Consider the following 25434-nt stretch of genomic DNA (forward strand, 5'->3'; position numbering starts at 1 on the left):
TTCATATTTTTATCATTAAATGTTGCTTGTACACAAAATACAAATATAAAATATTGATGAAGTATTTAGGCGACCGATGCGCATACAGCAACTCTCTCTCCCTTTCTCTCTTAAATAAAATAACACCTGTGTAAAGTTAAAAGTTTAAGTATACGCTTAAGGCTCGCGAAGAGGTTTTATTCATATCCTAATATTTATATTAAAAATTAACCCGCGCAACTTTAAAGCAAGCAGGATCTCGGGAGAGGATCGTTGATTTCCCATAGAGAACCCATGTACACCGCATGAACAGCCCGTATCTCGTCGACGCTAATAGTGGCAAAGTTTGGCCGTTTCGCCTCTCTGTTTTGCGACACATTTTCTTCCTGACCAACGACCCCCCTCCCCCCCTCCTCGCTCGGCGAAGTTTCGCCTCCTCTAAACATTTCGGCGAAAGTGACGAGCGGGGTCGCGACGATGTCGATTTCTTGTCGCGTAATTGGGGCCCCGGGTTAGACATTTCGTTATTCAACTGGATGCACGCTTCATTAAAGCGCATTCAGCAGCACGATGATAATACGGCGTCATCGAAATTTGGTCGATACTCGGCTCCCGGCTGGAAACCATTAGCCACGATCGCCTACAATACCAAATTAACGGCATTACACGGAAGGGAAGTGGCGATGTGCGTGAACCCCGTTGTATACGCGTGTAGAAACTCCCCGTCCTCTGTGCGTGTACGCGACGTAACAACGTGCGTGTGTGGTTTACGGCGGCTAACGATCCGCGACGCCGGGATACACGGTCGCGGTGTGTTCATGCCGATTGTAGGAACGGCGCTTCCGACGCGACCGATAAAATGATTTCTCTTTTCCCTCGCTTTTTTTTCCTCTCTGCGGCTCGAACTGTGAAGTATCGATTATACGCGGTCGTTGGCACAGAAAACACACTCGGGGATTCGGCGGCGAGATGCCCGGGAGTGCTGTGTGCGATGATATCGATCGCTCGCGTAGGGAGAGACGCGGCTCGCGCTCGCTCGCGGAAGCCTTTCGGCTGCGAATCGGTAAATCGCGCTTTCGCGAATCAAAAGCGAAGAGAGAGAGAGAGAGAGAGAGAGAGATAATTCCCGTCGTGATGCGCGTCGACCGCAGCATGCAGGCCGCTCGTCCAAGGGCTAACTGCAGGTCCAGAGAAACTGGCAACGGGCGGGATCGCGTGACAGAATCGCGCGGCGCGGTTCGGCGTTCGCGGCATAAATAAAGCGCTCCTTACGCCGCGCCATTCCTATGTAAATGCGGGCGCGGATATACGTAGTACATACCGTCGACCAGATAATTTTGCCGGCGCGCGCTCTAATTTTGCGCGCTCTAATTTTAGCTCCGCGCGCGGCTCCGATACACGCCCGTGTGTAATGTCGCGACATTCGCGCGCGCACCGCCCGGCCGTGTCACATTATCGATTCGAGTCCCGCTCTATGTAAATGTAAACGAGATTCGCGACGCGAGATTGAGATTTTCTTCGCCGCGCGCGCCGCACAGCCAGCCGTCCGACTGGCGGCTGACGATGACCGCCGTAAAATTCTTGCTGTCGCAAAAAAAAAATAGCGCAGCTCGGCGCTAATGAGAGCAGTTCCAGCGAGATCTTAATCTGTACATGTCACATCGGTAGTCTAGACATTTGTAATAAAGATTTAAAAAGATATCACGAGCACAATCACGCGAGTAATTGTCTTTTATTGACGCTAAATATATCCTTTTTTTTATTTCGAGAAATCACAGTGGGGAAAAAAGTAATAAAGTCAGCGGGAAGTAGATGCAACATACAATAAATATAACGTCATTTCTGTGCCCACCGAAATGACATCTGAATTTAATGCTATTATTCTTCTATGTATCGGAAAATAAAATTAACATATACTGTTAAATAAGTAGTGTGCATGGAAAAAACAATAGCTGTCGTAGCTAAAAACTGCATATGCTATAACTAAATGACGTGGTAGTATTACGGACAGTTAACATCTTATCTGTGATTTTAATTGAAAGTGTTTAGCCACCTGATACATGAATTTAGCTACAGAAAATATTTGCTGTATCCAAAATATACTCTGTAGCTAAAAATTCTTATTCTAGGTAACTACATTAATTAGTTATATTAAATGTATTATCTGCGTATCACTGACATATCGGTTACTTTCGATAACTATTTTTATGTTTCTATACGATGTGATTCTGATAGACATGCATGTTTTGCTACTGTACTAATGTATTAGGAACAGCAGGAAGTCGTTTTGCTGTAGTTCATAAATTTATAGTTAGGACAGCAAATACAGCTTTAACAAAACATGTTTAGCTATAACAGCGAACATTTTTCTTTCTATGAAATTAGTGTACCTTCTATCCCAATGTGAGTTATTTTTAGTTATACGTCGCCGTTGCTTCTACTTAATATATCGTCAATTTGAACTAAAGTAATGAAGTTGAACAAGTCAACTGTAAAAATGTTAAAGACTCAAGAATTGATTATTGATTTGGTTCGTACGTTAATACGAACACTGCTCGCTTTGAAACTCGACAATTTGACTAAGAAATGGGTTGAACTACATATACGCTATAATTTACACGTGTTATTCTTGTCTAAAAATAAGTTAATTCGATGAAGGAGAATAGAAATTACAGACCTTATTTGTCTTAATACTGCTTTGTTTTTTTATTGCAGAAAGATTAAGTACTTACATCAAAAATATTTTATGCCTTCTAATTAGAAATCTTTTCTCAGAGAGTGCAGTTAATATAATAGAGCGATGTCTTTACATCTAATAAAAACCAGATCGTTAAATTAATGTTACCGGAATTTCGTTATTAAATAAAGCGAACTTAGTCTCGCAATTGCAGTAATCGATTTTGGAAAAGCGCTCCCATTTCACATGCGCATTTATCCACGGCTATCTTATATCCTTTTAGATTGAGACAGTAGAGAGAGTCTCGAATAATCCGGAAACCCCAGGCTATAAAGAGCGCGCCTGATCCCGATCCTGATCCTGATTCCGTATGCACCGTGTACCTATTTACGTGACGTATACCTGGCCCACGGGGGCGCAATCCTCATTTTTCACGTTGCCGCGTACGCGCGGTGTAGCCTATGGGATTCACGTAAATTCGGTATATACCATATAAGGCGGGCACACATAGGCGACCACCGCCGCCACCGCGGAGAATTGGAAGAGCGAGGAACGTGGGAGAGATGAGATGGTTTGTGGAGGTTCCTCCCGACCTCTCTCGCGCACGTCATTCCCGGGGAAAGTTTACAGAGTGCCACTGCGCGACACGGGCGAAAGGGGTTGAAAGCTGGACCCGGGACCGAGGCGACTACGTCGAGGACTACGGGCGAAGCACACCCGACCCCTTTATCTCTCCCTCTTTTCCCCCCTCGTTTTCTGAGAAATTGCGTTACATTTGATTCACCGTCGGAATCGTTAGGGTCTCGGGACCCGAGATAGCGACCCACGTTTTTCAAACCGTCCTTGCCGTCTATGAAAGCGACCTTTCTTCTTGTCGGGGGCTCTTTCTCTCCTCCCTTCGTCCTCCCATCTCCTCTCGCTCCTCTTTCTCTGCCCCTTTCTCGTCTGCCTCTTTCCCTCCGTTTGTCTCAAATTTCAATTCGTAGCTTCCAGCCTGGCACGCGGCTGGCTTCGTGCTCACGCTGCGCGTTTCCCGGAGTCTCATTCCACAGTCATTCCACGCTTAACCCGGTAATATCCGATGGTAGACGACATCTCCGCTTCCTTATATCGCGCTAAAGTTTTGTAACCTTTGGTTTACAATTCAAATATAAGCCTTAATCTATTCGAGGCGACACGATTTAAAATTCTCCCGTTGACGAAAGAATAATGTCTATCAACTTCCAAATATTTTCATATTTATGCATATATATATCGCATTGTATCTCTCTCTTTCTCTCTTCCTCTGCATTCTTACAAAGGTTGAATAGAGCGCCTAGTTCTTTTCATATACAAATTTCTAAAGACGCATGGGTATTCTGGAAATATTCTCCATTTGAAATAGCTGTTGTTAGAGTTTCCTTATTTGAATGCTATCCAAGTAATTTTAGAGAAATTCTAAGAGACCTTATCGAAAGTGTAGTTTTCGGGGGGGGGGACGCAAATAAATGTTATCGAATAAATAAATTATATTTTAACGGCGTTGCGAGAGATTTCAGCGAGGAATTATTTACACGAGATCCGACTGGAAGGACGAGACGTTTCGGTCATCCAAGAATATGTTTCTCTTTTTTTTTCCCCCTGGACCCGTCACCGGTGTTTGAAATTCATTTTAGTTTGTCCCAGTTCCACACTCACGGTACACGAGCGAAAAATCGGATGACTTTTGCGAAAGCTTGTTAAAACTTCAGAGACGCGCTTCGAACCGAACGTAACTACTAGTGCCCTCGGCGAATAAGTCAAAAATCAAAATGATTCGATAAAATGACTTCGAGAATAAAGAACCAAAAAAATATAAACGTAAGGATACCCTACTTTTGTTCGTTTTCATTAAAAACAAAAAAAAATGAAGAGAAAACAAAAAGTGCAAACGTTCTCTCGCTTCCTGTTGTTGCGCGCGAGCAAGTATTGTCCTCGACCCAGACAGTCGACTAGCAACGTAGTGTCTTTGTAATGCAGCGGTGCATCATCGTGACGGGTTGTTGTCTGTTGCAGTGCTGCGGGATGAGTTTCGCGCGGAGCCACAGAACACGAGGGTCGCCGCCGGGGAGACGGCTTTGCTGGAGTGCGGACCGCCTCGCGGCCATCCGGAGCCGACCCTCCATTGGAAGAGGAACGGTCACATAATAGACCTGGAAGCGACAAAACGGTAAGCTTTCTTTGTGACCCGCGGGTCCCGTCCCTTTGAATTTCGCTCGACACACCGCGACGGCACCGAAAACGCAACGAAATTGCACGCCCGTCGCGAAGCGAAAAAGCGTAATGATTAAATGCGGGGTTGACTATTTTGCCGGCGGACGCCGCGGGCCCCTCTTTCTCCCCTTCCCTCGGGGACCCATCGCCCGATGGGTGAAGAGACTGGACCAGTGCAGCTGTCGCGTGAAAATGACTTTAAGTCACGAGCTTCCTTCGCTTCTTCTTCTTCTACCTTTGTCCGATTGTCATCCGACTCGTCGCCGGCATTAAGCGGACGAGGCGTACCGTAACTCTGGATGGTTACGCACCGCGCGTTGTCGCAATATTAATAAATAAACCGAGCGAGAAACACGCGTTGCGATCGCGCGTGTGCCGCCGCAATAAACATAAGCGAGTAAAGTAGCGGTAAATTGAATCCACCCGAAAATAAGCGTGAAGTGTTTTAACGCGCGCCGCGCGCTCTCGTCACTCGGCCGCTTAGCTGATTAATCCAATCTTGTCGCTTGGGTCTCGAATGGCTGGTAAAACAATAATAAACGTATTCGATTTGCAATTTCCGCGGGGCCCTTTAAAATGCGCGAGTGCATTGCACATCCGTCGTCGAGCCTCCGCCTATTTCCGATTAAATTGCAACGTCGCTGCGTACGTACGAGAATGCGTCTATACACGGGAATTTTGCGCTGTGTGTCTCCATACGCAATAATGTCACGGCAGTAAGAGCAACTTTTACGCTCGCGGGATTACGGCCGGGAAATCTACTTTTATAGACGTGAGAGAGGGCAGATAGAAAGGGGGAAGAAGAGGAAGGGAAGGATGGAACTCCGGATTAACTTAATTCTAACAGCGACGCGCCGCGCCGGGGTAAAAGGGACGGCTCGCCAGAACAAAAAAAAATAGAGAAAGATCGTATCAAACGCCGCCGCTAACGCGAATACGGACGGTTATCTCGCGTTTGCCTTCGCTTTTCTCAAGTCTCGGCTTAAGCGTAGGTGCCTCACCGAAGATAAACGGAAGATTCATCTCGATGCACGCGCGCGACTCGTCTCGTTGCACGTTAACTCTTAAGCAGACACGATACTTTTTGTGACGTAAATGGTCGCGCGAGGGTCAATCTGAGGGTCAGTCACACTTTAATTTATATTTTATATGTAAATAAAATGTTTTAGTTTTATTTGTAAATAATTATAAACTGTCATGTGTTTTAAATATGAAATAATAATTTGCAAGTATTAGAAATTAAGAAAAATTTATATTTAAAACAGTATTTTTTTAGCATTTTTATATAAATTTTAATTATTATTACACTTCAAATTGAAGTGTAAACACACAAAGTTGTATATAAATATTACTTAAATAATGTGATCGTTGAAAGTTAGTAATAATTCGGAAAGTGACGTAATTATAGTATCTTTACTTTTATACATATTTGTTTTGTCGTATTTCTTTTAAACATATTATTTAAAAAAATTGAAAATATTAATACACATTTTTATTGTTAAAAAATAATTGAAAATAATTATCATTTGTTTATTAAAGATAAAAATTATTGATGTGTAAAAAATATAAGTTTATATTGAAAAAAATTTTTTTAAATACATATAAAGTAAAAATAAACTAAAAAATCTGAAAACTAAAAATAAACTTTTAAACAATACGCCGAATGGCATAAAAAGTTATGTACGTAGTCGGCTGGGGATCAAAAATTGACCCAAGGGAGAGAAACTACTGTTTGTAGCTAAAATATTCGAGCATTATTGATGCTACTTGGCTGAAGTCAAGACTAAGATGTAGAAAAAAGATACTGAGAGCGGTAGAATCACAAACAAAAGCGAAGAAACATTCATTTATTCGTACGTCTGGGTCAGTTTAACCCCCACGTGTCCGCTTAAAATGTTCTTTCACCCAGCTGCTCGTTACGACGTAATGTACGTCTAAACTTTATTAGAACCTCTCTATTAATACAGTGTATAAGCCATTTTACAATTAAATTTGAAGAAGAGACGACAGATTAAATTAACCACGTCCATTTATCCGTCCGGATTTAAACATCATCCATTTCTATTCGCGGCGCGCTCGTTGATGCATCGAATATCTCTGTATTTAATTCCGTCGCTGATATTTTCATCAATCGGAAGTAAATCCGTTACGCGATGTGTCAATAAAATTTCCCGCGCTGAGGCTTATCGGTTTAATAATAAATCACCCGATGATATTTGACGTATGATAAAGCGCATAATCGCGAGAGGCATGTCCCGGTATTTATCTACGTGTCGTCTCAAACGATCGCGTTATTCGAAAGCGAGCAACCGAACGATGGAAGAACAGGCTCGGGAGACCCGCCACCGCTTCGGTGCAAGAATCAGCGCATAAATTCGGCGGGGTACGAATTTTACCTCTCTCCCTCTTCCTTTCTGTCTGCCTTTCTCTCTCTCTCTCTCTCTCTCTCTCTCCCTTGCTCGTTCTCTCTTTCTCCAGGATGAAGCTTTTAAGCGTACGCTTGCGCGAGCCACCGCGTTGTAACGACCCGACACACTTCCGCGCACCTCCGCCTGCCATTCGTATCTCTGAACAGACGATTTTTTTCTCCCTCGAATCCCCGTGGATCGACTCGATCAAACTTTCATGGGGCGCTGAACGCCTCTTAGTTTTTTTCGCGCCGCTATCCCGTTCCCTTCCCTCGCTCTCTCTCTCTGTCCTTCTCAAGAGGAATGTCGGCGGACCCTCGCGCGACCTCCCTTCCGATCGACGAAACTCTCTGTCGGAGATAAGGGAAAAAAAAAGGTTCTTATTACCGAAGTTCTCTCGAATGCGCGATGGAAAAAAGAAACGTGGCTGGGGATTACGAAGAAATTTATCCGCGGTGTTGCAGCACGAGAGAGCGGTGTAGAAAGTTGCGTGTAATTTATCGACTTAATAAATTGCTAATTGATTAGCTGCGCTCACGATCGCGATTTTTATTTCCGTCACGCGCCTCGTCACGCGGAAAACATCCCTGTACGGCTTAGGTTTTCCTCCATTTCGCGTAATTACTTCCATTTACACCGTCGCTTACCACCGTATTGTACACGTTGGCTTAACACTCTCAGGGACGGACCGCGGCACATTTCTTCTTTCTCTTTCTTTTATGGACTTGCGTCATTCACAGGACGGAGCGGGGTTCCACGTTTTGACCCTGGCACCCCGACTCGGCGACGTGAGCACGTGACATACGATTTTCCTTTTTTCTCCTCTGTACCTTTCGGATTTTCAAGGGGGAAGTCGTCGTCGTCGTCGTCGTCGTCGTCGTCGAGGCGCAAAGCCGACGGAAAGCGAGAATGGAGACATTTTTTTTCTTCCGAGGTCTCGCGCGCACGCTGCCCGAAAACGAAGCGAAACGAAACGAAACGAGACTCGCACAACGCTCGTTTCGACGGCTATTTTCCTCTCCTTCGTCTCGATCAATAGGGTACTCTCCTCCGTTGCGGCGGCCCGCGGAAACCCCCGTCTCTTCCCGTTTCCCTCCCTCCCGTTGCCCCCCTCGCTCCCTCTTGTTTCTCCTCCTCCATCACCGCCATCCGTCCCCGCGCCGGATTTACCGATGGAAGCCCGAAGCCGCGATAAATTAGGACAACCGATAGGAATTAAATCCGGCCGTATCGGAACGCCGAGACCGCGCACCTCTCTACCGCGTCCTCCTCTTTCTCCTCTTCCTCCTCCTCCTCCTCCTCCCCCTCCTCCTCTTTCCTCTTCGTCGAAGCGCACGGTACGTGGTAAAACGGGACACGAAGAGCGAGGGAAGAATGGTCGCACGCGGCGTCGAGAGGAGAGAGAGCAGGTCAAAGGGGACTCGAGGGGGAGAGAGGTAATCGAGCACCACCGACGCGAAAATTAATTGACACTATAAATTAGAGAGCGCGATCGAGAGCTATCGATCGATTCGCGTCGTCGCGAACGCCGTTCTCCATACGCGCGATATTGTGCATGTGCACCCCCTCAACGAGACGGCCGTTTAATCTCGCGACCGCCGACGCGGGGAAGAACCGATTTCCTCCTCCGCTCCGAGGCTGAGAGGACTGCTCGGGAATGTCAAGTACGCGCAGCCTTGAGTACGCGCCTTATTCCCTCGCATAAATAATATCAGGGACGGAGGGCACGAGGCGCGCGTACGAAAACGCGTCTCGTTCCGAAAGTTTCCCCCGCGCCTGGCGGAGAAACGACACGCGGGTAAGACAAACTGCGTCTCCCGGAACGGAACGATTAACGTACTCGGGGTGCTCGAGCCCCGTTCGCTCCCCGAATTTGCCTCGCGCGAGACAGTTCGCGCGAAGAGCGATCCTTCGTCCGCACCTCTGACAGTCTCAAGTTGCGAAACTTGGGTAACATAATACGATAATAATGTATCACGATAATAAACATATATATTATGTGATAACGTGAGGTATAGGGGTCCATTACTGGACCCATTACGTCTTTTCCCCGGGCGATGCTCGCGCGGCGCTTAAAGACGCCGTCGATCTCGCCGGGCGGAAATTAATCGCCGTAATTTTCGTCGTCGCCGCCGCCTCCGCTCTTATCGAATAGGAAACGTCGCGGCGTCCTGATTAATCGTTCATCGGCCGTTTCAGGATAACCCTCGTGGACGGGGGCAACCTAATGATATCCGACGTGAGGCCGGCCGACCAGGGCAAGTACCAGTGCATCGCCGAAAACATGGTCGGCACTAAGGAGTCCGCGATAGCGACCCTCACGGTTCACGGTAAGCGTTAGCGAAAGCCCGTAACACGGGCGTGCCCCTCCCCATTTTCTCCTCATCCCCGCGTTCCCCTGCACTACCAGGACTAACACGGATTCGTAGACACTATCGAGCTTAGCTTGGTTTAACGCCGCACTTAACGCTAATCCTGATTGTCCGATAAGTACCGCTCCGTCGAGTTAAGTCTCAAATTTGGATAAAATATTCAAGAATCAACGGGTTCAAGTATAGCTTTACGTCTTGCTCATCCATGATAGCGTTATCTAATTTAATATTTTACAACCGTCACGTTTATATGACACGATTAATCGTGTTTTTTTTTCTCAACTTATCGTCTCAACGAATAATCGATTTTCGTACGTTTTATGAAAACGAACGAATCAGATGTGTCATCGCTCGCCGATTCCGAGCGGCAACGTGTCGTTTATTCATGACGCGTCGTTATTAAAGTGTAAGCGATTGAATTGATTCGTCTAAATACCATTGATCGCTTAAAATGTCATTTGTTCTTTGAAATCGCGGCTGATCGATCGCGCCTCGGTAACTAAACTACGTTAAATAAATAACGTCCGCGTGGCAATTTGTGACCACGAAGCCGCTCGGAATCCGATGAAAAGCCGCGGGCCGTAATTCGGGATACCGCCCAGACCGAGCCAGGGCCCCCCTTTCGGGCGGCTATCCGGATTTTCCAACCAAATCCTCGCTCTGTCTTCGCAGTGAAGCCGTTCTTCCTGGCCATGCCGTCGAACCAGACGATCCTCACGGATCAGACGGCGGAATTCGCCTGCAGGGTGGGCGGCGACCCGGAGCCGGAGATCCTGTGGCGTCGAAACGACGGCAAGATGCCGATAGGCCGGGCGCACATTCTGAACGACAAAAGTTTACACATCGAGCGGGTGAACCCCCAGGACCAGGGGACCTACATCTGCGACGCGGAGAACAGCGTCGGGGCGATATCAGCGAGCGCCACTCTTACCGTGCACTGTGAGTACTAATCCTCCCTCTGTCACTTCCCCGTCCTCTCTGCGCTCTCTGCTCGAGGATCCGCTCGACCGTGAAATTAATTACGCGCCCGGTGTACGATTATCGTGACGAGTGAAGGGGGTGCCAGAGAGGAGGGCAGACGCGCATTATCACCGCATATCAAGCCTCGCAGTGTGCATCCTGTCGGATGTCGACTTTTGCGCCTGGATTCGACGCGAAATCGAATCTGCGGCTTGGAAAATTCGAACATGTTGTTGAGTAGTCGCCCCTAGTGTGCGATATAGAGGGGGCCTACGATGTGGACACGGTATTAGTCAGACAATCGAACTTTACGCTCGAGCGAACAGAATGAATTCTCAACAGTCATATGTAATCGGTAACATTATTGCCGATCCTCTACATATTCTTTTTTCCTTTTTTGTAAATTCATATTTTTTCGAATTTATTCAAACGAAAAATTTCAAGTTCATTTAGCCCCGTAATCCTCCTCTATTATTTCCCATTAAAAAAACACGATATTTTTTTATAAAGTTTAATACATTTTTTTTTAAATATGAAGTTCAATACAAATCTAGTTTCGGTCGATTGATTTTAAATTAACTATAAATCGAAATAGCAGGGAAATCTTTAATATTTTTAACATTTCTGTCGCTGCTGAGGCTATTTTAAAATTCTTCATCGACGTTCTCAATTAATAAAAATTTGTATTTAAAATGGAGTAATCATAAATATAAAATATATTATATCAAAATTTTCATTTGCTCAGAATCAAGGATGTATAGGACAGTTTTCAAAACATTAAGAAAATTATGAAAAAATTACAGATTATTTTATATTGCATTTAAAAGTAGTAGAAAAAATTTGACGGTGATTTTCTATCTGAATGTACTCTGAATGAAAATTAACTATTAATCAAATAAGAAAAAGTCTGAACTTTTTTACTTAAGTATTTTAATTATTCAAGGTAATTTATGTAAAGTTTTATTGCGATGCATAGACCAGTTCTGTAAAATAAAATTTATTTATTTATTTACGAAATAACTAAACAATCGCAATAAAACTTTGTATAAATTATTTTGAATTCTCACACAAAAAAATAAAATTTTCTTAATGTTCAAAATAATTTAATTTTTAATAACAAATTTTAAGAAAGTTTGCACTGTAGATCCGATACATCCTTAGATTAATCAAGCACTTTTACCGCAAATTATACGACATGTTCAAACGGAATCGTTTGTCACAGCGAGACCGGTATTTACCAACTTCCCCAAGGACGAGACGGTAAACGCCAACACCGACGTCACCTTCTCGTGCGCGGCTCGCGGCGCCCCGAAACCGTCGATATTTTGGACCCGGGAGGGCTCTCAGGAGCTAATGTTCCCCGGTCACACGTATCAAAGCCACTACACTGTCACGGAAGAAGGAAGTCTAAGTATCAAGGGCGCCGTCAGGAAGGACGAGGGCCACTACGTGTGTAGCGCCATTAGTCAGGCCGGCGCCAGCACCGCGACCGTATTTCTTCAGGTACGTAAGCCTTGTAATCCAGGTCTCGACGTGGATACGACCTCTGGTACGCCGTCGCGTACGATCCCGAAAATCTCCGTCACGAACGTCTCATTTTTTTTTCTCACGGCTTTTTTTCTTTTTTTCTTTTTTATTTTTCACGTCGACGCTACAATGTAGCTCGGAGTAGTTGCAAACTGACAGTAATCACGATGACGCGCGTCTACACGTAGGACAATGAAAGTCGCGTGCTAAGCGCAACAGTTTAAAATATACGCGCAAGATAAATCTGTTCGGGTGAGAGAAAGGAAGAAAGAGAAAGAGAGGGAGAGAGAAAGGCGAGTGTGCACATTAAGTGGTTCATTTTCTCGATACATATTTATATCATCCCCTCTTCCTTCTCCCCGTTCCCTCCCAGATGAGCGCAGAATTACCATTCCGGCTGGTGCACCGCGTGGTACCATGGTCCTAGCCTGAGGGGAGTTGCCCCACATTCTGGAATAAAATTCTTATCTACATATAGGGAGCATTACAGCGATCTACTTTGGCGAATGGAAACCCCATAACTTCTTTGCTCGCCGCGCGGCCAAAGTTGAAAGGTGTAATATAGAAAAGAAACTTTTGAATTACATATTTCCACCGACGTGGTTATTGGAACGAACTTGTTAGACGGAGGATACTCGTTTAATACAGTAGCCAAGTATCACGTGTGGTCAGCTCGTAATTTATATTCTGGACGCCACAGCAGAAAATAAAAGATGTGGTTTCAGCAAAGCTCCGAACTAAAATTGGAACCTATAGGTTCCAATCGCGGATTATGAACATTTACGTATTCCATTTTTCTTGAAGGGATATATCCCGAGTAAAATTTGTCTTGGTATTAAAGTAGACTTTACGAAGCCCGGACTCGCCTTTATTCTCATACCCTAGAAGGAAGGCAGAGAGCGCGTACATGGCGTTTAGCCAACCGACTTCTCTTTTTCACTCGCCGAGCTCCGCAGATAGAAATAAAATCCCTGTCACGTCGGTGAAATAGGTGACGTCTATCGAAGAGACTCCGCCGCCCATAATCGAGCTGGGTCCGGCAAACCAGACTCTGCCGCTGAAGAGCGTCGCCTCGTTGCCGTGCCGCGCGGTCGGTACGCCCACGCCGCGGGTTCACTGGCACAAGGAAGGCGTGCTCGTGCGACCAGGCGGTCGCATCACGATGGCCATCAACGGCACGCTGTTCATCGACGACCTGCACGCCAACGATTCCGGCCTGTACACCTGCATCGCCTCCTCGGAGTCCGGCAACACCTCCTGGTCGGCGTACTTGACGGTCAGCACCGGCGCCAGCTTCCATCGGACGCCCGACGTCTCGGCGCTGCCGCAGAACCCGAGTAAGCCGCGGATAGTGAACGCTACCAGCAACTCCGTCACCCTGACGTGGAGCCCGGGCAACGAGGGTCAGAGCAAGATTATCGGCTATAACATCGAGTACTACAGCAGCAACCTGAACACCGGTTGGGTGGTGGCGGCCACGGGCATTGTCGACGACATCTACACGGTGAGCGTATTATTGAGAATCGACGATGATACTTGACCCCCTTTCCCCGGTGCTTATATATCCCGCGTCGAGTTTCAACGATCTTCTCGAGTAGGCATTTTCAGTTTCTCTTCCTTTGTACATTGTTTTTTTGAAAGTTTTGAAGCGCGTGCTGCTGCTTTGCTGGCGAGGACAGTTCGCGACATTACGGTGTTGGGTAACGTACCGGATAAGACCAAAGTCGCTTACTGTCGCGTTGAAAAATCTAATATCAAAGTTTCGTGTATGTTGGAACTGCGTTTTAATAAAAAGACCGAAAAGTCTAATACCACAAAGTAATGGCCGTCTGCGTAAGAAGCGCTTTAATGTCCTTTGTCAAACGGACGTAATGTACTTTAAATCTTGTTGTCGCACGCGGTATGGAGTTAATCAGATCTTCAGGAAGGGAACACGTCTCTCGAGAAGAACAAATATCGCAGTCCGGTTATAAAAAAAAAAAAAGTAAACATTCAGTGGTCAATAAATAGGATGGAACACGTTTAGATACATACGTATGTGTATGTACATAGAATTTACTTTTTACTTTATTCGTCCGGCTAACGAATCCGGTTTCCCGTTTTATCCATCAACAGGTGACAGATTTAAGGCCGGAGACCAATTACGTTTTCCTAGTACGAGCGGAAAATAGCCAGGGGCTCTCGCTGCCCGGACCACTGTCGGACCTCGTGCAAACTACTAACGTAAATCAGCATACGGTACCGCAAGTGGAACTGACTCGCGCCAGAGATCGGCTGAACAGCGAGATTTTACATCTCAAAGAGGTGCAACCGTTGACCAGCACCAGCGTGAAGATCATGTGGGACGTAAGTGTCAGAGCAACATTATTCCGTTTCATATCGATTTAGCATAACAACGCGTGGGACTTTGCGGCGGATGCTAACGCGAAAGTTTCTAAAAATACATATTCGACAATACAGAAACATTTGTCTGTTTTTTAATAGATATTTATTTCAAACGCGTCTATTTTAACACGGATTTAATTTAACGAGTCTATATTTATATTAAAAATAAAAATAACGATAAACGATTGACTAACTTTCGTTCAATTTTCTTAAAAAAAAAAAAAAAGCCAATATTTGAGGTACTCGGGTGCGGGAGCTGAACGCATTAAAATAACAACAAAGGATTTAGAATGACATACTAGAATTTAAATTTTAGATTCTCGGCGCAGCAGATTTAGTGGAGGGCCTTTATATACGGTATCGCGAGGATTCCGAGAAACCGGAATATCAAATGGTTACGGTGCTCAACGCCGGCGCTACCAGTTACGTGCTTACCAATTTGAAAAAGTATACGCGCTACGAATTCTTCCTAGTTCCTTTCTACAAGATAATTGAGGGTCGACCGAGCAACGTGAAGCTGGTCACCACATTGGAGGACGTGCCTTCGGGCGCACCCGAGAACGTTCACGTGGGGATGATAAATATGACCTCGGCGTTCGTTCGGTGGTCACCGCCGCCGAAGAACACTCAGAACGGCCAATTGATCGGTTACAAGGTAAGGGTCGCCGTTAATCTTCTCTAGTAGTATATCGCAGTAACGTATCTATATCTCACTGTCGATTCGTATCCGCTCGATACAGATTCAGATCAAGAGCAACAGCAGCAACAAGATCTTAGGTCAGATGTCCCTGAACGCGTCCACCACGTCGGTGATCATTAACAGCCTGACCACTGGCGGATTATACACAGCTCGCGTCGCTGGCCAAACCCGCGTCGGGCTGGGTCCCTTTTCCAGTCCGACTATATTGAATATGGATCCAGGACAGCTGACGCAATTACCGCCGCGTACTGATCCTAGTCACGGAGGTGCATCCGTCGTCAGGGAAACGTGGTTCCTCGTGTTGATAATAACGATGATATTCACCGTTATTGCCGCGTTGCTGGCCGCCCTGTATGTGAGACGCAGGCAAGCGATGAGCAAGCAACTGGGTCATTTAAATGTACCCGTGGGTACCGCAAACGATATCTGTCAATTGAATAAGGACACGCTCTGGCTGGAACGAGGTTGGCGGCCGACAAATACTCTCCAGGCTGCCAACGATAAGGACTGCGAAACCAAGTTACTCAACAATCAGCACATGCTGGCAGCCGGTATAATGGGCATGGCCGGTTCGGAATACGCCGAAGTAAATCTGACAACGTTCTACAACACGCGTAAACAGATGCAGGCGCCGCCGCCGGAGCCATATGCGACCACGACCCTCTGCGTGGGCAGCCGTAACTCAGACTCGATCGAGACCAGCTGCCAGAAGTCAAACTCCAGCGACTCGTGTCTGAAACCGGATTACTCGAGCTTGGACTCGAATCAGGAGCCCAACAAGTCTACGGTGTCGCCAAGCAGCGACAACATGAGCGGCGGCGGCGACGCCGCCTACGCGGACGAGAATCTGGACATGCAAAGGAGACAGTACAGAATAGCAGGCCCCGCGGGCGACGCGCCGCAAACCGGTATGTCGATGCCCAACTGGTGCGACATGTTGCCGCCGCCGCCTGAGCATCCACCTCCCCTTGGCACATCTATAGCCACTAGCCGGATGCATCAGCAGCAGCAGCAGCAGTTGCAACATCCGCACCAACAGCAACAGCCGCATGTGCCGTTCAGTCCGCATCTTAGCAAAAGAAGCATACAGAACGATCTGGATCACTGCAGCGGCTCAGGCGCCGGCTCGTGCAATCCTCAGAGTCCGCCTACGCCGCCCATCAGAGTGACCAATAGCTTCAGCCCGTCACCGACACCTTGGAGCGGCGGCGGCGGCGGCGGCGGCGGACAGAGTCAGCACTCGGAGTCCGGTAACCTTCAAGTTCCACAGGGCAGGTACACGACGCTGCCGCCGCAGACGAATCCACCACCGTTGCCCTCGTTCCCGCAGGGTTTCAATCATTACGATTACAAGAATCAGGAGAACGAGTATGAGAGCGGCTCCGTCATTTACGGCCACCATCAGAATGGTCTCCCGGACGATTACGGCGTACGCGCTGATCCCGCGTTCGCTCGTTCCAACAATCAACAGTTGCATCTGACGCCGTCCGCCGTAAGCGAGGAGCTGTATCGGCACAGGGACGAAATGTTCCACAACGACAATCTTTATCAGCCCGAAAATGACGAGTGGGACAGGAAATCATGCGACTCCAACACGCACTCGGACGCGTGTTGCTCGTGCTCGGAGTCGAGCTGCCTGTACGCCGACACCATGCAGTACAACGCACAGCATTATAGTACCGCATGTGGTCACAGTAGCAGCAGGACGGGTTCCCGAAGCAGGAGTAATAGGAGTCCGCGAAGGAGAAACAGGACATCCTCGCCCACGTATAGTAGCGACAGTAATTACTCCTGCATTCCCCAGAGGCAGTGCGGAAGTACGAATTCGCAGGAGAGACTGAGGCATAATCGCAGTAAAGGTAATATCGATCCGGGAAAAGATAGAAAACTTATCGTCTCGCCCTTTAATTATCCCTACCCGAGTTCGTTCGAGCGATCAAACACGCGTATTCCTAACGTATTTCTGTCGTTATCTCTTTCAGACAAGCTACCTGGTTTTTCAAGGACAGGCAACTACAGCCAACACAATTCTTCGGCCTCTAATACGATGAGTAGTACGGGCAGTCAACGATACAATAAGCTAAATAGTATCTTTGCAAGCGGCAATAATCCGAACGCTCCGACGGAGTCTAGTCGACTGGGTGATCATCGTGAGAGCTAAATACTACCTGGACATAGTAAATACAGGACGTGCCTGAACAAACGGCCTTCGATCACAACGAACGATCCCAGTCTCGACTACAGGAGGTCGTTTCGCAATCAGCAATGTCGCGGACGCTCGTCAAGTACGGTTTGATTGAGTGCGCCGTGTATATAATAAAAGATATGCCGTAGCATCTCTTGCGCAAGGTTGCTATATATTTCTATATATACTTGGTATGAGACGCTATCGCGTCTCTTGAGTGACGGCCCGTACGCTGGAAGGGTACATCGATTTGATTTGTTGATTATACCACAGGCTCATTAAGAGAGTGAGCTCAATGGCGATGAGTCAGAGCGAATCTCGTACTTTCTTCTCTACGTAATCCATTACGTAATATCGAAAAGATTTAACAAGTTTCGCGTAATAAGTATTCCATGACTGACAACGTTTACGTTTAGTTGATTACGTGGCGGTAGCTTAAGCTCGTAGAGTATTCTTGTGTTTGTATGAAGCGCAATAACGGTCTTCTATCGCGGTAAGAGCATAATTTCGACACTGGAGATTTGAGAACTGTGGACTTCGTAATCGACGCTCGCGACGCTTCAACGCTACGTCGATAGACCCCGTTATGTACGCGATATAGTCGATTGTTTTATTCTTTGTACTCGGATAAGGGCTTTCAAAACGGATAACATCGCGAAAGAAGAGGCGACGCGTAGTATTATCTTTCTTTGAACACTCTGCCAAATAGACTGATTAACGTATCATCGGATCGTGCTTATATTTTCTTTGTTCTTTACTTTATCACGCTGAAAGCTAGAAACGATTCCAACTTTTGAGAGATATTAAGGGAAAGATGAAAGAGGAAGAAAAAAAATCTTCTCTTATATATTGTGGTTTGCTATCGCGACGTGTTTCTTGAGTAAAATTTTAATGCCTGAGCGGTCACGCCGGGTTAATATTCCAATTAAACGCCTTTTGAACGTCGCTATACTCTGGACTGCCCTACATACTGCCATTCCCGCTGATATACTGTTAGTTCGATTAAGTTGTATCCTAAATAGTGACTCGAAAAGTCACATTTTTAACTCGCGAGCGTCAGCGAGCTACAAAAGTTCTCGCGCGACCGCTCCGGGATAAATGTCCACGCGTATAAATGTCCCGTGCGACATGTCACGTTTTTTTGACGTGGCGATAGCACAAACGGAGAGAAGAATATATGATATAACAGGTTGATCCGCCTGAGCGCGAAATAAGGATTTGGGTCGCATAAAAATCGCGCACGAATCGAGCAGGCGCAGCGAACTGTTTATTTAATTGACAAATTTTACCTATGAGAAATTTGACAGCTCAGAAACAAATAATTTAGTTTATCTCCATTTTTTAAAAAGTAGAACACGGAAGTAAGCTCTATGAAGTAGATTTTTTTTTAATAGTATATTTTTTATGACGAGTAACTAAATATTTGATTGAAAGTGTTGTGAATATTATTCTCTAGAGAGGTAAGACTCTAATATCATAAGAGTAAGCAATAATAAGAGTATACGTATATGTCAAGACGAGTTTGTTTATGAGAATAAGACTTCAAGATTTTTACATTAATTCAGTATAGAATAGTTTCGCGATCTCTTTTTCATTTTAGTGTCAAAATGACTTCATTTCGAGCCATTGCCTCGAAAACAGTCGAGCGGGCAATCGTACACAATTGTTCTGTACACGAGATTAACTTATCGATCGACCATGCGCCTGCTTGTTCCGCACGCGGAATAATCCTTTCGCTACGGTGGTTTTTGTCGACAGGCTTCACTTCCCGCGAACGAAGCCAATTGTTTTCGATCGTGATGCCCAAATATATTACGGTTTGTAGAACGCAGCAATTACTCATATTCACGTCTCGTGTTTGACGCTAAACGAGCTCGTTCGATTTTGAGTCCACGATAACATCTCTTATCTGTATATTAAATAGCTCGAGATCAAACGCGAAATGTGAATGGGCGTTTTGGATGTGGTCGTCCTTAATGCGTAGAATTAGAGACGGGCGATTTACAGTCGTGTCTCTCGGCGCACAACGAAAGCTTAGCAAATAGGCAGGCGCATAATCGTCGTAGCGAAAGGATTAATGTGTCGCGCCCGACGAAACGATTCGTGCTCGGCATCGCGACCGGCCTCACAAAGCGTGGCATTTATTTTCAACAGCCTATACCTGTATCCAGGCCACGACAAATGGAGCATATTATTTTGGATATAACGTTCCTAAATCCTAAGGCAACCGAGGGCTAATCTCCATGAAGAAGGGCCACGTATAATTCTTCCAAAACGAACGCACGTAGTAGATACGTTTTTAACGAAACGAAATAACAATAAAAACGCGTAATATATATATAAAAATATACATATTATATATACATATATTATCATATCACGCATCCTTGTATAAATTGTACAAAGTTACTTTAACGAGATTAGTCATTAGTTATTAATTTATACGCCGTACCGATTGAACTCGCATCGCGTAAGCGATAGATACGTAAGATATCTCATGTACTCTTTATTACACATGACCTGATATGTAAAAGTGAGAACGTGCTCGTCAAAAATGTGCGCTTCGAAGATATTGCCGATACAAAGTGCGTTATCCCCGAACGCGTACCTGATTCCGATTTATCGGATATTTCCATCTCTCGTTACCGCGATTTAATTTGTTTATGAAACGAATTATAATTATAAATCATAAATTGTTTTAATATTAGAACATTATTATATTAATAATGCTATCAGAAATAGTACGTAAAATCACGTGAAAAGAAAAAAATACAGGAAAGCAAAATTTTTGGAAATTGATAGTAACGGTGACACGATTTGCACGAAAATCTTAAAAATATTTGTACTTGAAAAAAAAAGAAGGTATTTAAGTCTACTTATTCTTTTTCCCATTTATCTTCCGACTCTCTTCGCGATGGGACTTTAGATGGAAGACACAACGAAGTACATTTGCATTCGTAACGACCGACTTATTGAAATCGTCTTTTGCACGGCGGTCGAAGAAGAATTGCATACTATTAGAACCGTGAAATTCTATTGTCGCCCTCGTCTTTCTCTCCTTTGAAGCGCACATTTTTAATAGGATGGAGTACACGTCGCGTCCGTACGCGGCATTTATGAACGGGACGTCGCGTTTACGGATGATTCGGACCAGCGTTTTTCGTACGGTTTTCAGTGTAGACGGATCTAATGTAGAACTGAAACCCCTATGCGGACGTGTATATCAACGAATGAAATATTTAATATAAGAATATTGTTAGAAGATTTTATTTTTAATGTGCTTATTTGCATTTATGCATATTGAAAGTGTAATTTGTGTACACATGTTGAATCTACACAAGCGGCCAATAATGCTTTTTCGCTTGAAATTTGCTATTTTTTTTGCATCAGATTATGATTTATATGTATATTTAATTAATTTTTTTTATCATTTAAACGATATAAAAATTGATAAATACGTTGAATTTCAAACAGAAAAGACAGTTTGTATCATTGATCATACATTAGAAAGATTTTGCACAATATTCGTCTTGCTGAAATTACACTAAACTAATTCTTAATAAAGTTATTAATAATCAAAGGATCATGACATTTCTACGATACATAAGAAATGTGTTTGTTCAACAGAAAATTCAGAATTATTCTTTCCTATGTGAAATTATTCATATAGGAGAAGAATTTATAAGCATCATTAACCGCTTGTGTACTTCACATTTGCTTCATATTTACTGACAGCGTAGCTCTCAGCTCTTTTTTTTTATACATAAAGAAAAAGTTAAATTGACTAAATTTTTCAACTTGATTAAATTTCTTCAATTCAAGTATTTATGTATTGAACTCAAATACATAAAATACTTGAACTTTAAATATTTATATATTTAATTTAAGAATATATATATACAATATTTGAATTAAAGAAATTTAATCAAGTTGAAAATTCAGTCGAATTAACAACTTTTTTTCTCAGTATACGATTGTAAAATTGCAAATTCGACAAAGAATATCTAAATCCGTCTATGCTCGCGCGTGCGACAGCCGATTGCCTTTAATCGCCGGGGCTGAGCGCTGTTTAAATTTCCGTTTAATCCGTAATGCGCGAAGCTCCTTCAATGTATATACACAACCGAGACATTTTGTACGCATTTTTAAAGGGGTCCCCGTCGAGACGCGGGTTCTTTTCAACCGCGATAGCGCGCTACGCGGGGGCGAGGCACTCCGGCGGCCCGTAGCGATGACCCTTTTCCTTTCCTCCCCGTAACGACGCCGTCGCGGGAAGCGTGGGCGTGGCTTTCCTTTGTGCACGCGGGTACGCGACTCACTTATTAATTACGACTTTCGATTAAGTGACAAGTAAACGGATTAGCGTTTATTTTAACGGCGCGCGCGCGCGCGCGTACGTGTCGCCCGTGGAACTCGAGAGCGCACGGCTCGTTCAATGGCGCGTGGTGAATCGCTCAAATTTGTTATACATACACAATACAATTAGCTCCACTCGGTCCCGTGCCGTCTGAATAGGGGAAGTTATCCCATGCGACAGGTACTATCCATTCAGATACTCGACGCAACAAACTGCCACTGCTGTATATGTAAATTCTGTAAAAGTAGAAGAAAGGAAATAGGTCATGCAGGAATTGCGATTTCGGTGGAAGTAGTCGGAGGTGTGCGGGAGGAAAGAGAAAAGGAGTAATTAATTAGCAGAGATATTGAATTAAATTTGTTAACTCGGAGAGTTGAACTTAAGGTCTACCTATAGTGATACATGACTATATATATAAATATATATATATATATATATATATATAGTTTCATAAGAGTATCTGCGTATAAATTTATTCGCGCGTCGACGCGCGGTCGCGCGCGAGTAAATTTATATCCAGTAAGTAAAAAAAAAGTCCATCCAAGCAGGCGAAGAAATAAGTAAAACGCAGGGAGAAGATATCATCTCGAATATACTGTTAGGCTTAGAACAGAAAGAGCGGAAAAAGAAAAGGGCGAATTGTTGAGGGGAGTAGATTGCGAGACTACTGCTAAAAGGAAGCATCTCATTACACGTAATTAGATAGGATGCGTATTTTAAGTATCTCCGTCGTCACGTACGAGTGTGTGTGTTGTGCGTGCGTCCGATGCGGGTCCGCGCGACGACCCCTCGAGGAAGACGGGAGGCGAGAGCAGTCGTTTCCAAAGGCTTGCTCTCTCCGCCTTTTTCTCCACCTTCGCTTGTCCAACGTCCTACCGCAGGAACGACGGGAGTTACCTTCAGCGTTCCGACGAGGTTCGGGATGTTAACTCTGCCAATACCATCGTTGTGATCAATCGTATGAACTAGCAGAGTTGGCTGATAGCCACACAGTGTGACCCCTTCTTGACTTTTCCACCATCGTTAGAACCCTGAGGGTGATCGGTACGTGTTCCGTTAGACGAGCGAAGGTGCATCTTTCTCAGCGAGATAACGGCGTCTATTTAGATGCGAGTGCATCGCGAACGTTTCTGCACAGAGGCGTTTGGATCATCAACGATGATCGGTACCGTTTATATCTGTGCGTTTGACACGACGAGCGGCGGTGGATCCGCAAATTATACGCGCGGCCTCGGATCGGCGAGATGCAGTCGCATATTATCGAGGGAAAGGGTTATTACATGCACATACAGATATATACATACATCTCGTCGAAGGCTACAGAATCGTGACCTTTTCGGAAGGCGTCTGGTATCTCCATTCCTAAATGATCGTGATTCAGCCAACGGACATGCTGCCAAACCATCGTATCAATGCGCGAAGGAATGAAAGAGAAGAGATAACGTATTATTTTTATAATTTGTCATCTTTGTATTGTTGTTACGATGGTTGAGAGGACTTGTATAAAACACGCTAACGTTTAACTTGCAAAACTGCGCGGATCGCGTAAACGACATTTAACACGATTAACACATTACACACATGAATACATCATACACCCCTGAAACAAACATTCGTCGAGCAAGTCAGACGAATTCGTTGAAGGCGCGTAATAAATGTTTCTCGCTAACCCAGTAGGCATAAAATCATTATTATACTATTACAATAATGTTCCATAACATGTAACGTGTTTTCGAATCTGCCCCGATAGACAACATTATTATGCGAATAATACACAATAATGGCACCACGAATTAATGAAATAAATTAATTAATTATATTTCTAAATGTTTTATACATAATGCAGCTAAAATATTTATTTTTCAATTATTAAACAGTTTCTTTCTAAATTTAATTTTTGCAAATATATCATTAAGATGAATCGACATATCATTATAATTTTATCGAAATACTCTTTCGAAATTATATGCGCAGTTATCAATATTTTATAAAAGATACAATATACTTTTACATCTATTTTTGTAAATATACCTACATAATTGCAAATTTATAATTTTTATGCAAGATTTCATCATATAATTTAATTAATGTTCTATCGAGGTGTACGAACATCAATATAAACAAAACTTTGACCGAGACTTGGACTTTTTAAAATATTTCAACAATGTCTCAAAAAAAATCATGTACTATCAACTAATCTTTCTAAAATGTTTATACAACATTTAAAAATATATGTGAAACTGACGTTTCTAAATGTTAATGTTACTTGCCTACTGGGTATCGACTAACCGACGAGCCTATTTGTTAATAAAACTGCGGTCATTAATAAATAATGCAGCACGATCGCATAAATCTTTAAAACACGAAATCTCGATCTGTAAACTCATATCTGGTAGTGATATCGAGACAGAGTTTGCCGTTTTCGCGAGAGACGCTCTCCGGACTTTTAAACTTGGTGCTGCCAAGACTACCGAATGCAACGACAAAGGCCGATATCTGCACCAATTGAACTGATCGATGCATTTTTTATGAGATTTATTTTGCAGGGTATCTATGAAGAAAATATTTCGATTATATATCGACGAATTTGGGATCAACTTTTTTTAATGACGATTTTTAAGTCCTGATTATATATTAGGAATCGAATGTTAATAATAGAATCTTTTTCAGTGAAACTTACTCGAGATATTCAATATTGAGAATGATATAGCAACTTCACTCCAATATTCCTCCCGAGGAGGAAAGTCAATTCCGCGTTCGTCGAAGTATTCTTAATATAATTTTTAAGTCTGAGGCAGCCTGGGTCTAAAGTAGAAAAATTAAATACATCAGAGTAGTACCGATCGATTAACGTTGGTGCAAGCAACTGGTCCTGGATTGCGCTTCAAAGATTAAGTAGACCGTTAGAGAGCTAGAGCTACGTAAAAGTAATTCATATCATTAAGAACACGAAATAGTGATTTCGAATTGAAGAGGCAATATAAGAGAGGAAGAGAGGAAAAAAGAAATAGCCGTTTTCTGTTCATCTCTCTTTCTCTGGATTGCGTTTTACACGGGCCCCACACGTGTGATTACGATACTCGCCGTGGGCACACGTGCACTAGGGCTCGTGGAGACGCGTATTTAGCTCAAGCTTTCCTTTTTATATTCTGTAAATACAGCGAATAAATGGAAATGATAAGCATTTTTATATAGTTAATTTTATAATTTATTTACTACGGGAGAGAGACACGCGCCGCTTTCGTCTCTCTTTGTCGACCGTCGATCGTCGCACGTGCGAAATCGCGACGAGATTTAAAAGTAAAAAAATAGGAGCGTGCATACTCCACAAAGACACACGTTACACACGTATACATACACATAGAGACATACACGCGCACGACTGTAGATAATTTGTAACAGTTGCTATTGTCAAGTACCACGTACACGTATAAAGCGACGTATGCTGATTATATATCATTGCATATATTATACTGATAATGATTAATAAAAGGTAATGTTGAAAATTGAAGGGCCTATGTTTCATCTAGAATTTCACCGACACGTAGCATACAACGCATCGCTTTTTCATTAATTAATTGTAAAATTAATATAAACGTCAATAATGAAAGTATATAAAATTATATCTCTATGTTAATGATAAAATTATTGA

General features: G+C 44.1%; 1 protein-coding gene across 2 annotated transcripts in view; it reads left to right on the forward strand.

Moving 5' to 3' along the window:
- LOC105198941 (roundabout homolog 2) overlaps nucleotides 1–25293 on the forward strand; it is a 118898-nt gene extending 93605 nt beyond the window's left edge. For both annotated transcript variants that reach the window (XM_039457965.1, XM_026138763.2), the window contains 9 exons: nucleotides 4691–4844; nucleotides 9496–9626; nucleotides 10341–10607; nucleotides 11851–12131; nucleotides 13147–13659; nucleotides 14271–14501; nucleotides 14857–15195; nucleotides 15281–17099; nucleotides 17223–25293. In XM_039457965.1, the coding sequence (XP_039313899.1) occupies nucleotides 4691–4844; nucleotides 9496–9626; nucleotides 10341–10607; nucleotides 11851–12131; nucleotides 13147–13659; nucleotides 14271–14501; nucleotides 14857–15195; nucleotides 15281–17099; nucleotides 17223–17401 (3914 nt within the window). In that variant the 3' untranslated portion in view covers nucleotides 17402–25293. The remainder of the gene's footprint in view (nucleotides 1–4690; nucleotides 4845–9495; nucleotides 9627–10340; nucleotides 10608–11850; nucleotides 12132–13146; nucleotides 13660–14270; nucleotides 14502–14856; nucleotides 15196–15280; nucleotides 17100–17222) is intronic.
- The last annotated feature ends 141 nt before the right edge of the window (nucleotides 25294–25434 follow it).

This window comes from Solenopsis invicta, chromosome 15 (assembly GCF_016802725.1).
Source record: "Solenopsis invicta isolate M01_SB chromosome 15, UNIL_Sinv_3.0, whole genome shotgun sequence".
Taxonomy (NCBI): Eukaryota; Metazoa; Arthropoda; class Insecta; order Hymenoptera; family Formicidae; genus Solenopsis; species Solenopsis invicta.